General features: G+C 37.7%; 1 protein-coding gene across 1 annotated transcript in view; it reads right to left on the reverse strand.

Moving 5' to 3' along the window:
- The window catches only part of rxfp2a (relaxin family peptide receptor 2a), a 36,795-nt gene extending 22,626 nt beyond the window's left edge, over positions 1-14,169 (reverse strand). The window contains exons 1-4 of the mRNA XM_062433337.1: positions 14,115-14,169; positions 7,097-7,237; positions 2,754-2,828; positions 1,701-1,806 (exon numbers count right to left, since the gene is read on the reverse strand). Of these exons, the coding sequence (XP_062289321.1) occupies positions 1,701-1,806; positions 2,754-2,828; positions 7,097-7,237; positions 14,115-14,169 (377 nt within the window). The remainder of the gene's footprint in view (positions 1-1,700; positions 1,807-2,753; positions 2,829-7,096; positions 7,238-14,114) is intronic.
- Between the last annotated feature and the right edge of the window lie 621 nt (positions 14,170-14,790).

The raw sequence follows: 14,790 nt of genomic DNA on the forward strand, positions 1-14,790 counted from the left end.
AATGGGTAATTTAAGTGTTTTTCATGGTTCTCAGGCAATTGAGAAATCAATAGTGCAAGGCATCTTAATGGAAGAGCAAAATGGACAGGAACGGATGATTTGATTAAGCAATGAGACCTCAAGCTAGAATGAGCTTTCATGTATAAGCTGGGACAGAGAGGAACAGGAAAATGTCAATAATAATGATAAACTGAAGTAAATTATCCATCCATACATATATATACCCCTTAGACTCTAAAAGCAAGTTGATGGACAGATGAATGATTGGCAGATTAGCGACACTGACTTTTATATTTATTAAAACAAATTTTGGTTTATTTTACTCAGTGTTCAAGCAGTGGTTATGTAATTTAAATCTGGTGTCAGTTTTTTTAGTTAAGGGATTTCTGTTTTCTCCGAAATAAAATAATCAACAATGACGAGAGAGATAATGCATTTATAATGGAACATGGTATAACAAATGAAAAACATGACAGGATAATGACTGTTTGGGTTGATCATCGATAACACCCTTATTAACCATGGAGGTATGTCAAGAAGGCTGGGAGTGCAGGGGTAAAAATCTGCCTACCAGCATCCCTAGAGACATCACATCTGTTTAATATGTACACAACCGAGTTTGCCATGCAACTAATGGATAAGTGTATCTATTATTGTATATATTTTTTCCTTGCTCTGTGGATGGTCTGTGCCTGTCCTGGGTGCTGGTCTGAGGATACCCCTGCTGGTGAACTGGACTCACAAGGAAGCAGTTTCCATGGAGACCGTAACAGTTGTGACCTCTGCTCTCTGGCTTTGCTCTGAGGTTGTGATGGTTACAGCAGCTATTTTCCACTTTTTAAGAACTAGTAATTCATAAACTAATTTTCACATATTACAAACAAAACTGGGGACATTAAATCTCAGGTAAAGATGTGAAATTTTGCAGAAAGAGGTGACAGGTAACACACAAAGGTAAAAAAGCAGGAGGATGGTGTGCAGCAATAATTGCTGACAAAATAAAAATAGCTGAGAGCAAAACACAACAAAGGGCAAAGGAAATGTCATTCATTTTAGTCATCTGAGAGTCGTGGTAATTGGATTTTTGACCTTTTTTCAGGTCCTTGCTCTGTTCAGTGAGATCCTTTTGTCAGAATTTCTATTATTAACTAGAATAAACTGATAACATTCATTCAAAATTATGTTATTACAGGCATTCAACTTTGAGATTGAAACTTGTACTGATTTGTTTTAAAATTGTCTATTTGCCCAAGTCAATTAAATGTTTTCATTTTCAATTCCCTGAATATTAACTATATCTGCAAGATTAGAAAGACATCCTGACAACAGCACTGTCAATTCTAACTTAAGCTAAAGCCAAAAGGACTGTGGAGATTTCTTACTTTGAACTCAAATTGGTTGCCACAAGACATAGACTTAGACTTATAGACTCACATTAACTTCCTGGACACTTAGACTAAACATGCACACTAGTTGTGTAACCATCACCTTAACCACTGCCACAAAATTCCACTGTCCCCAATTAACTGATCCTAAGTTTGAAATATGTCCCCTTGACATATGTCTCCCCCCCCCCCCCCCCCCCCCCCCCCCCCCCACACACACACACACACACACACACACACAAACACACACACACAAACACACACACACACACACACACACTTACACCATCAGTACAACACTCTGATGAAACTTACAGCCAGGTAACATTTGGAGAAATTTGTGGAACATCCTGCAGGTTGACCTCCACACACTCAACATCTGTCAGTATGCAATCACAGCTCTCTGGATACTCCTGCAAGACTGCACACAATACACACATGCACACAAACAGTATATATCAGGATTCATGGATTTTTTTTTACTACAAAGGCTTGTCAAGCAATATCAGTGGATTGTATAGGACACGGCATTGAACCTGTTGGGCCAGTCACAATTTCCAGCAGAATCTCCACTGGGAAACAAAAACCTGGGATTGATGCAACCTTAACCAAAACTGTTGTGGATTAATCTTTGGTCAATCAACATTTGATTAATCGAATAACCATTTCAGCTTTATTTTCCACCAACGTGTCTGTAGCTTCACCACAAGACAAGATAACGAGTAGAAATATCAGATGTATTCATAGTCTCTCAATTGCCTCTGTTTCATCTCTGTGCGATGGCAGGAGCTTGTAGTTATGTGTAGTAGATTATGTTCAATTCAATTTAATTCATTTTATTTTATTTATAACACTAAATCACAACAAAAGTTATCTCACGGCACTTTTCACACTGAGCAGGTCTTGACTATACTTTTAAATTTAATATAAAGAGACCCAACATCCCCCCATGTAAGAGGTGAGCAGAGGTAGCAAGGGAAAGGCAAATAAGTTAGTATTGGATATTTTGCTGTTAAACACAAAACATTATGCAATCATCTGATGAGTCTGAACACAGACATACACACATGCAAAAAGTGAGTACTTACACATATGGCTTATGGCTTGAACGATTAATTGTTTAATTGTTAAGTTGATTGTCAGAAAATTATTCTATAAATATTTTGTTCAACAAAGTTTAGTTTCAGCTCTTCAAATGTGAGGACTGGTTTGAAGATGTCATCTTGGGCTTAAGGATATTGTTATTCCTACTTTTTTTTTATAGCGAATGATTAATCAAGACAATTATCTATAATGAAAATAATATTAGTTAATGTTAGGTGCAGGCCTAAGACATATACACATCAATGTACATAAACACACACTTACAGCACTCCAGGGAGTCCACAGGATTGGGATTCTGTAGTGTTCGACCAAATAAGTCAGCCCAACCGACGTTATCTCCTGAAAAGCCAAACAAGGAACAGCAATTATCTGAACACCGGAGACAGATAAAATCCAGAGAAGAACACTCATCTCGATAGTGTTGATTCCTATGAAAAAATGACTGGCTAAAGAAACGTGGCAGGAACAGCAAGAGACAAGATAATCTTGCCAAAATCACTTTAAAAATCTCTCAGCTGTCATCACACAGCATGGAGGCCAGTCAGAATTCATCCTTTAATGAAAGCGCTAAATGTGCTTCATGGCAGACGACAAATTGAAAAAACGGTTGCCTTTATGTGACTCCCTGAAGTTTTAATGCAGTTATTTTGATTTAATATTAAATACACTAACATATATTTGACAGCTGGCAACCATTCAAGCTCTGCAGGGATTTGGTTTTGATTATGAATATTGCTCAATGTAATAATCTACCTGTTTTTTTACAGGAATCAATTAAATCAGAACTAGACACCAGGCTACTGTCATATCCACTGAAATTTGAAAAGAAAACTTCACCAGCACAAATATTTCGTACTTACAAAAGTTTGTCTAAGCAACCGTCACACATAATTACACCAGAGTTAGGTCAGACCTTACATTGTCAAACTTGAGTATTCTCTCCACATTTGTTTAAATATCATGCCAGTATTTACCTTTTATGCTTGTAACCGAGCAAACTATCAACAGCGTTGAACTAGACTACAAACATTTTTGACTTAACAAAAAGCAACTTTCTCAGACTAATTGGCTTTGATAATCTGAATAAGCCTCCAATCAGCCGTAAATATTGTTTATTGAGATTGCCTGATTAAATACTGACAGATGAAAGATAATGAAAGACAGATCTTGCATCACTGGCATAATGCAGAGCCCATTAGAGCTGTCAAACATCCTGTCAAATATGATGTCAGTGAGAGGAAGATGGCTCATTCTGTGCTCAAACCAACCACAGTTTAGCATCAGCTACTATTCAAAGCCTGTGTGATGCTGCACTGAAGGCTGTAAGTGAACACAGATAAAAATAAAAAAACCCAGCTTTGACTCACTTGTGAAGATGAGCAGAAGTAATGGATGGATATTTTTCTTTTCTTACGGGACACATATTTTATGGAACCATTTTCCCCTTTGATCTCAAGTAAATAAAATCTGTTGTTGGATGTAGGTGCTTTGGTTGATAAATGGCTTATTCAAAACTGGTTTACACAAAAAAAGAAAAGTTCACAGTGAAAAGCATTAATTTATGAAAGACTGGACTCAGAAATAGGCATTAATTTTGCCCGAAGGATGAACATTGTGCTTGATCTGCAATGAAACAGTTTCCATAATGAAGAGTGGGAACAAGACGTCACTACGACATCAAACATGTCTTGTTAGTTTTGGACAAAACTATCCTACAAACACAGAGGTAAGAACCACAAAACTGAACAAGCTGAAGTCGTGATATCAAGAGAGCAATTGTAAAATCAAACATTTTTAACAATGAATACAATGTAGAACTTATGCTGCAGCAGACTCATTAATGAGCCCTTACACCAGTGTCTCCACATGGACATCACACCTTTTTAAGCTCAAGTTTAAGGACTTAAGGAAGGTGTCACATTTTTTAGAAATGCTGTTCTTGTACAGAGTTCAGAGTACAGAGTTTGTATTGAAATATCATCATGCACCCTTAATGGACCTTTGATGCGGGAAAAATGTAGGACTATGGTAAATGTTGGCAAAGTCACACCTAAATCTACACTTACTGTATGACTGAAGATTGACAGATTCTTTATCTTGGATGAGTGAGCTTGGCTCAAAGAACAGGTATTTAGCAGGTGTAGCTGCCTGCCTGCCCTGCAGTTAAAAAATGACAGAAGTGGCCACACACTGAAAAATTGCTTTTTTAACAAATGCAATTACATGAAATTCCCTGGGGTGTATGCAGAAATAACAAAAGATAAACACACGTCCGAATGTCAGAGACCCTGCAAACAGATGAGATGCAGTGTTTACTACACCATGCAGTATGCAGTACTCTGATCAAGATGTTTAGTAGAGCCTACATTCACTTTCGAGAACCAGGCAAAGATGAGATGGCTGTGAAGATGATGTATTTCATACTGTGGAAGAGCCTGGTGCCCGCTGTCCTTTTTATGTTGCACAAAACGCCAGTGAGAGAAGGCTGCCTGATGACAAGGATGGGGAAGAAAAGAAGTGATACAGCACAGAATGAGTTCCTGGCTACTGACAGGAAGGCACTGCCATCACCAGACTGAGACTAATCTGTGTTCCATCTTGATGTAGCTGATATGAAAAATATGGCTTCATTTAGCAGAAAAAGCAATGTTTTATTTGTTGTTTTTAAACATGTTAAGTATGTTTTACAAAGAAATGTTTATTTAAGTAGCACACTGAATATTGACCTTGTTGATATGATTAGATTAACATGCTGATATGAATCAAAGTTAAACTAGGACATTCTTAAATTGATGTGAGTAAATCTGCTTGGTCATTTCTCTAGAGAGGAGTCTCCACTATGTGCAACTACAAACACACACAGTCCACTGGCAGTCGCACAGTGGTTTTAGAGAGAGATTTGGGTTTTCATTCAAAAATAATCTTTGGCTGAAAACAACTGCAGAGAGCATATTAACCAGAGGTCACCCAACCTTTTTATTTTAGCTGATCTGATCTGCTGCTTACAAACTTGTTTTCCAATGGAGAACATACAGGTAAATAGTGAGAAAATTTGTGAGAAAGATAAAAGGTTCGATAAGAGACTCATTAGCGTTGGACCTTAACAAGTATTTTGTAGACTATTTTTGTAGATCTAATTGGCTCTTGTGTAATCCATCTTTTTTATGCTCCCTCCTCTGTCAGTGTTACATGCTCAGCTTCCTCTTCTTCAATTCAGGGAGTGCACATCTATAGAGAGGACAGAGTCCAGTGAGTAGGTTTTTCAAGTGGTGTACACACTACAGAGATGGCCAAGGATCCTGAGAGGTTGTAGGAGAACAACCTCTCAGGATCTCTGGTGTATCCAGATAATAGAATGATAGATTAGAAGAATTGTGTTCGCCCCTAAAGAAACTGTTTGTGTGTGTGTGTCACATTAAATATTACTTAACTTAACTTTCAAAATGTGATCGTACCAAACTGAAGAGAAACAAAAAGCCTTTGTGATTCATAATGAATGAAGTATAATGCATGATGAATGCTGTGATGATGGTTACTGTTGCATTTAAATACTCGATACAAAGTGAACTCGCATTTCTGATTAATATGAAGCCAAATCAACACCTCAAACCTTTTCCTTTCCTCCTTTGCTAAATCTACTATGACTTGAGGACTGTTCTGAGCACTTGCTATATGTATGTCACAACAAGCATGTCATCCGCTCTTCCTAATCTTGTTTAACATTTTAGCTGTCATGGTTCAGAAGTCAGCTTCACATAATTGTGTGTTAATGAACATGTACGCGTACTAAATGGGACAGACTACTTCATGGCTTTGCCGCATCCTGACATTTGTTGTGGTCCACACTTAGACCAGAACGTCTCACTGGCATGTCTTTATAATAAACTGTCAGCATTGTTAGTATAAGTGTATGAGTTTTCTCAGGGGGTTACTGATGAGCAGCCTGCTCCTGTATGGATGGAGATAAGTACTGTCATTTTCAAATCTCACAAGCAGCTTTGAAAGGTTCCTTTTTGACTGTGTTGGATACATAAAGCCACTGTGTGCAAAACTTTTATGTTACTCTGATGGCATGATTTTTTCTTTGGGGAAAAAGTCTCTGTAAAAATCATAATTTTGTCTGTGCAGCGTTAAATACGTATTTCTTCTTCTGTTGATTGTCAATATGAGAAGTGGAGTATTTGTATTTTTGGTCAAGTATGTCTGAAGGACTTGATGAGTTGTCAAACTTTCCCATTCTTTATGTTTTGAAGAAGCAAATTTGTCAAATGAAACTGCAGTGACCTATGGTTTTACTTTTTCTGCATAATCAATGTAGATTCTTTTTTTTTGTGGCTAGTTTTATGACTTGACATTTCACAGATGTTCTTGCAGGGACTGCAATAACATCCGGTTTGCACAGGAACTGGCATTGGGTTCTTTGTGTGCCAGAGGGAAGGAATGTCTTTTTAGCAAATAATTGATAGGATGTCATGTGAGACTATAGGGTAAAAATAAACATCTTTGACTTAATTCTTACTGTCAGCATTTCTCAATCACCCTAAGCGTTTGTCAGCATCAGTTTTAAAGTTTACAACCACTGTTCCAGTTAACATACACACACTTACCACAGCGCCGCTCGTCAGCTCCATTCGGACAGTCTTTATGTCCGTTACACTGTAAAGCCTGAGGGAGACACTCACTCATGTTCCCACATGGAAAATGGCCGAGAGGACATCCACCCTCTACTGCCCTACTGGCCAACAGCGCTGAGGGAGAGACAGAGAGAAAGGAGGAAAGTGTTAGAGCAGTTACACTTACAGTTAGTGCAAAATTTCAGAAATCAAAGGTTTTCACTCTTAGAAATATGAGGGAAACGTGTGACTTGACAATGCTGAAGAAATCAAGTCCAGTTCAGAGGTTTGTTGTCTTGTGAGTTTATTGAAGTACGTTGACACTGTCATGCAGGCATTTCACTAAAGAAAGAAATTCATGATTTGCATTTTTTTCTGTTTTATTTACTGTCAAAAGTTTTTTTGTTTGTTCTGCAAAGCATCAGTAAATCAGCTAATGCCTGGTTTACATGTGCATATGTAACCACTATTTCAGTCAGAGACATTTGTGACAAGTAATGATCATTTATAGCAAATGGTTGCAGTTATATTTGATAGAAGGTGTATGAATGTGATTCGATGTTACCAGACCCAGGATTGTGAAGCACAATGAAAACAGCTCAGGCCAATCAGCTGAAACAAGTGTTACTTCAGTGCTCTGTCTGCCATACTCTGTAAATTCGTATATAAATTCAAAACACAACAAAAACAAGCCCAGACAACATCTGTGCTGCTCTCAAAAACAGAGCACAAGTTTCCTCCCATATCTCCCTGGTAGAGCTATTCGAGTCCCATAGCCTATATTGCTTACAACCAGAGGAGAAAAATTAGGGGTTGAACATTTTTTTAAAAATGATCAAAACAGGATCTGGATTTATCTAAAAGTTCACCGTCCTTACATTTAGGTCACTAGTGACCTGCTTCCCATATTTTGATGCACACAAAGATTGTAAACTAGTGTGACTGGGCTGAGAATTCATTAATCTCACATAACTATACTCATCTGGTTTTAACAAGGCTTCACATAAAGCTTCAAGACAGAGCTGTCAGGCAAGAGGAACGGCTTAAGGCCACAGAGGAGGTTTATGGGTTTGGTGAGGGAGGACATGCAAGTGGTTGGTGTGGCAGGAAGATGCAGAGAACAGGAAGAGATGGAAACAGATGATCCGCTGTGGCAATCCCTAATAGGAACAGCTGCTAGAAGAAGAAAGAAGAAGAAAAAGAAGACTTCACAAGTTGTGATCAAAACATGAGTGAGTCACAAGACTCTTTAGCTGGCATAAAAAGTTATTTTGGCTGTTAATTTACAGCAGCCCGTTATTTCTCTGGCCTATAAAACCAGCCAAATACAAATCCCTCATTATTGCCGGCCAACTAACACAAATCTTACACATCTGCGAGAGGCACATGCAGCCCTACTACTTTCTTGTTGCCTTCTTTCAGTTGACATACAATAAAAACAAACTTTAAAACTCTTTCTTGAACTTTTGGCCTCCTTTACCCGGCAAATTACATTATGTCCCCAATTACTGGTCTGTTTTCTAATGAGGTCATAAAACTTTGTTTGGGGAAAAGTTGTTTTTTAGCCATTAAAGCAAATGATTGTATGACAAGAGTGTACTTTCACCCACAAATACATAAAAATTGTTCATTGCTTGTGTCAGTTATAACTGCACTGGTATGTAAGGTTAATGTTTTTTTTGTTTTTTTTTAAAAAACACTTTATTTGTAATTTTCTGTTAACATATAAAACAATCATATTCTCTGTATTACAAATAACTATAACAAACAGTCCCGACAATAGACAGAGACATTTCAAACCCAAAATCAACGTGACAAACTAGTCATAGACAATAGACAGGCAAAGACAAGAGTAAGGTTAATGTTTTTCTCGTTAAGTGAGCATAACTGTTTTTCATTGAGGATTTTTTCCTCAATAACACAAATTGAGGTGTGTGGCATTTAAAGAAAAAAACGAATCCACTATAGAAAAAGTGATTAATAAAATCATCAATCCCTTAAAGTAGCTCTATATTTTGTCATCTTTTATTGATATAAACAACTTACAAGATCTAAACTCTTACTTAAAACTCTTCCACCTTCATAATAGCAGAAAAAAGGAATTCAGTTAGACCCAAAGATCAACCTCATTGTTAACTTTTAAACTGTAGCACCATGTCAGAGGGTAAAATATTACTTTAAAAAACATATAGTCTGATCTAATTGATCATGAAACTAATGAGGAATTTACTGGAGGGGCTGCTGGGTTATTAAAGTAAGGCCCGGCTGCTTGTGATGGAATCAGGCAGCGCAGATGGCTTAGAAAAGAACTGGGACACGCTTGTTCCTCAATGTCATTTTCAATCTCATCAACATTCTCCAGCAGTGCTGCAATAGACCCTTTTCACAGCAGACATTTTGACTTGTCAAAGCAGGAAGAGCACAGGTGTAATTAATACCATTATTGACGGCTGCATTGCATTTGACAGAGCCAGTTCCTGGTCTCTGATTTTGTGCCTGAAAGCAGCAAGCAGCAAGGCTTCTCACAAACACTCGACGTTGAGAACATATTACTCCTGTTCTGGCTGAATTACACTGGCTCCCCATCCAAAATTTTACTAATAACTTTCAAATCCGTGCATGGTCTGGCTCCACTTTACATTTCTGAACTTTTAACACCTTATTCTGCACCAAGATCTCTTATATCTGAAAATCAGATGTTGCTACACGTTCCAATGTCCAGGCTTAAAACTAAAGGAGACCATGCTTTACTGTCGTTGCCCCAGTGCTGTGGAAAAAACTCCCCCTCAGTATCAGGTCAGCTGAGTCAGTGCCTCATTTTAAAAAGCGTTTTAAGTCTGCAAGTTCCTCAGTCATGTGTAACAAATGCTTTTGTTTGCAATTAATGTGACCTCAGTGGTTATTACAGTACCCACTGTAATGTGTTGACCATAGTACACAGTGAATGTTCCCCTGGACACAAAGTCCTCACGATATTCCAAAAAGCTACTCTTGATTAGTCAAAGCTGGGCTCTGATAAGTTGCAACATCTTAATCAAACTCCAGAAACTCCTTGTTCTGCTTTCATCTGTGGCTTGTGTCTTTTTTATCACCCATCTCTCTACACTCTCTATCAGACTTGTCTCAGTGCTTCTTTATAATTTTAACATTTTCTACACATATTAAGTAACACAGCAGCAGTAATTAATCCCTATCTAGATTGTCATAGTGCAGTGACCAAAGTCACATCGCATCCACACTGTAACCTTTTAATCCATGCACAGAACAGCACACACTCGTATTTAGATACACTGAGATTTGACCTGAGATGTGACTGCAGGACTTCAGCTATAAAAAGAGTAACAACGATGCCACGTGTCAAAACAGAAAAAGTACACTGGGCACTGAGGCCATTTAGAACAAAGACACAGTAGTATGTGGTGGTCAAACTGAAACTTGACCTTTATCTGAAATGTGAACCAATAAACATCAGTTTTCTAGTGTCCCTTTTTCATTTACCAATGTCAAGTGTTGAGAAGTATTGATTGTTAAAGCGTATCTATTATTCATAGAGTCTCATAGCTGTGGAGCAGATGTTCAAAATAAACTGCGTCAATCCATATTGACAGGTCTCGCTTGCAAAAGAGGTTTTAATCTCAATGTGACTTCCTGGTTAAATAAAGGTTACATAAAAAATAAAAAATGAATTAAACTCATGTATCCTGGTCAAAATGGTGTCACCATTCAAAATAACTATACACATACAAGCACATAATACATAGTTTGTTTAATTTCAGGATTTTTTTTTTTACAGTTTTATCTTCATATTATTATCTGTGTTCAAACACCAACTCCTAAAGCTGCCTTCTGATTAATGTTTCTCATATAGAGTTGTAATGTAAAGTATGTATCCAGAATTTTTCAAAGTGAGTGGCTCCCAATTTCTAAACAGAAATAGCTTCAAAGTTAAGAGAAGGAACAATTGGACACTGAAATGCTACAATAGAAAATATTACATCAAAGCAGTTTACAACTATTCTGCAACTGAATATTAAATGTGCATTGGCTCTGTGTTAACTTCTCTCTGTACTCAGTTGAGACTGAAAGTACTTTGCAAACTGGACAGTGATCATTTTTGTTTTGGCACTGCACATTGGATTTGAAATGAAATGACCACTAAGGTTTAAGTGGAGACTTTCACTTTGAGTGATACGGCTGAAATTCCTACACTGCTCATCCAATATGACTGTAAACATGCTCAGAACAGAAAGTCACCACTTCCCCCTCACGGTCGATATCTCATTTCAAATCCAGTGTGCTGGAGAACAGAGCAACAGTGTTATTGCCAATCTGAAGACATCCTTAAGCTCAGTCTACTGTACAGGTTAATTATTAAAAGGATGAGAAAAAACACCTTTGGCAGCAATCAGAAATGTTCATGATTGACAGCAGCTGTTAGGATGAGCCCCAGTAGAGGAATGAGATAAAAAAGCAAACAAATTTCTGTTGTAGCTTCTAAGTCAAGAACAAACAGCTGTGTGTGTGGATACAGATGTAGATATAGATACAGATATAAATACAGATATATATATATGACTCCTTTTGGGTTTCAGATTTTTTTCCCTCAGGACAAGAGATGCTGATGCAGAACAAAAATGCAGCTGTACTCATTAAATCTGCTATGAAAATGTGAAAATTGCAGCTTCTAATTTGTCTTTGTGTTTTGGTGGCAACACTGTCATGGCTACGTATGTAGATCTAACTTATCTGCTGCTGTCATTTACAGTAGACTGTGTAGGTTAGAATGTTTAGAACTGGTCTTCCAATGTTAGAATGATGCCTCCTCGTGGAGACTGCAGCCGCTAAAAGTAAGTAAGTGGCTTTGAGAGAATTTCACTTCCATCTGCCACTTTATATTCTGTTTCCTTTCTGTGAATCATTCATTTATACCTCCATCTCTCAACTGAGCAAAGGAAATATGAAAATTATTAAGACCATCTCACAAAGCATCTGCCTACACTGACACCAAAATAGAAAGGACTGTTTCAGTCAGACAACCAGTCTCTCAAGAATCATCCCATCCATAAAGAGCAGATTTACGTTGACATACCAACTCTCTCTGAGGCAGAGAAACCTCTCACACCTGAGGCAAGAAATGACGCACACTGACATTTCCACATTTTCCTAAAAATGCAGAACACTGATAGCAATTTTAGGTAATTATCCCCATAAATCAAAATGAAACTCAAATATTATGTGGATTAACTATTAGTTTTGCAAGGTTACACCGTAAAGACTAAAATGAGCAATATTTGGAAATGTTGTTCTCCTGAAAGACAGAAAATATCTGCAGATGTTTCCGCATCAAATGTTTTTTTTTGCTTTTCTCATCCTTGTGTTGTATGTTATCTCACAAAGATGACACTATCTGAACACATGATCTGAAATGTTTCTGGAAAGGTTGAATCAAATGACTAGAGGGTTAGGGGGAGAGGTACTGGAGTCCCAGACAATGTCAAATAATGTCAAAGCATTTGCTGATTGCTCTCTGACTAATTCTGGTTAATTAGGTAAACTCCAAATATCCCTGACACTTAATTCAAAAATGTCCTCTGTCACCCTGATGGAAAATCTTTGATTTATTATAAACAGATCCTCAAACTCACTCATAAAATATGGAGTCCATTTTTTAAACATGTGAAAATATTTTGTGACTTAGTTATTGATTTCCATATAATTAATTTATGACATTGTGTAGTCCCTATTGTCCACATTTTCATTTTTCCAAACCTGTATTTATCGTTTTAACTTTTTAATTATAATCTTTAAGCTTTAAGCTTTGATATTTCTTTGTTTTATTAATCCTGAATGATGATTGAAACTGTCCAGTGGTATTAAAAATATTTTGAAAAAGAAGACATGAAGAAGTGATGAAATCAGTCAGATAATTACCAAACTGAACAAAATCAAAGATGGTGTTTTAAACTATTTATCACATCAACAGGAGGAGTGTTCATATTGTTAGCATCCCAATTTGCCACCAGTCACAACAACCTTCCCAGAAATTCCTGAAAGAGTCCTCCACTCGGAACTTAATCACTGTGTGGTTTGGAACAACACAACATCAACATATCTGTCCTGTATCTCATCCGTCTATTGTGCCAAAGAAATGTGCAGAGACGATCTCATCCAGAACACATAGGAGACCTGAAGATGAGTCACAGGCATGGAGGTGGAGGAGGTTTGAGTGGAAATGTTTGATGTGAATGAACAAGACGTGATTTGGATATTGGATTTACGATATTCCGCAGCTCAACTCCCCCAATGACTGTCCAAACCCCCCCACCCCAATATCTGAATAATGTATAGATCAATATAGAGACCAGGGAAGAAAGTAAATGTCAATATATCCCAATATATCCATATTTATTGGTTATTCACCATTGACTGAATAATCTGACCTTGATGTTTAATTATAAATATTCTCAATACTTATTAAATCTAATCCAGTCCTTACATCAGCACCTCAAAGGAAAGTCAGACTGTATCCTCAACAATGTTCCACATAAATAACACTGCTGTCCAAATCAAATCACTGCAGGCATTTGTTTCCAAATTATTTTCTTCTCAACAAGGCCACCTGGGATCTGTAAAATGGAGAGCCTTCTGCTTACTGTATGATTCAATAACACCTCTTTCTATGTGGATGTCCACATTGACTCAAAAAAGCTCTCAATCAAGTTAAATGAGCTAAAATGAAGCTTTAATCGTTTTAGCTTTGGCACAGCAAACACTATGAAGTAAGAATACTGGCAAACACCTAATGCTAATTTTATCACCTCTTATGATAAAATTGGGGAGATGACCTATGAGAACAATAAGATAAATAAATTACAAATATGTGTGAAAGACAATATTACAGATTGACTCCAGTGATGGAAAAGCACTGAAAATATCATGAAGGAGTTAGTCTATAAAATAATAACCTGCGTTTTTTTTCTAATCACCTTCTTCCCACTGCATTTTTCTTTACCTTTAATCTCAGTGAGGGTCAGGTGGATGAGCAGAAAGATGACAGGCACGTCCATCCTGAGGCTCAGAAGTTTCCCTGCGCTCACGTCTCTCCGTGGCTGTGACGCCTCAGATCAATCCACGACTGGTTTCGCGCCAGACGACAGAAAAGTCAGCAGAGGTCCCAGTCGGTCCGATACGTTAGAGTATACCAGGCAAAAATGACCCCAAACTAAGCAAACGGATGAAGGCGCTGAAGCACCAGCACGTAAAGTAAAGCCGAGTCGGTGCGCAAAACCAACCACATCCCATCCACTCTGTCGGGGCGCAGGTGCCACCTATTATTTCTCTCTCTCTCTCTCTCTCTCTCTCTCTCTCTCTCTCTCTCTCTCTCTCTCTCTCTCTCTCTCTCTCTCTCTCTCTCTCTCTCTTCTCTCTCTCTCTCTCACACGCACGCACGCTGCGCAAGTAAAACGCTTCTACCCCCTCTTGTCTTCCTGAGTCTCTCTATATTTGTGATTCTTTTTTAGTTTTTCTACATTATTAAAACCCAGTCACTTGCCCCAAGCGTGAAATAAGTAAAGAAGTGGATTGACAGTAGTAGACTGGTCTGTAGGCTGATGGGGAGCCTGCAGACCAGTCATTTTTAAAGGACAATATTGGCATTTTTGGAAATGCGCTTATTAGAGAGTTGATAA

The sequence above is a fragment of the Scomber scombrus genome, chromosome 14 (assembly GCF_963691925.1).
Source record: "Scomber scombrus chromosome 14, fScoSco1.1, whole genome shotgun sequence".
Lineage (NCBI taxonomy): Eukaryota > Metazoa > Chordata > Actinopteri > Scombriformes > Scombridae > Scomber > Scomber scombrus.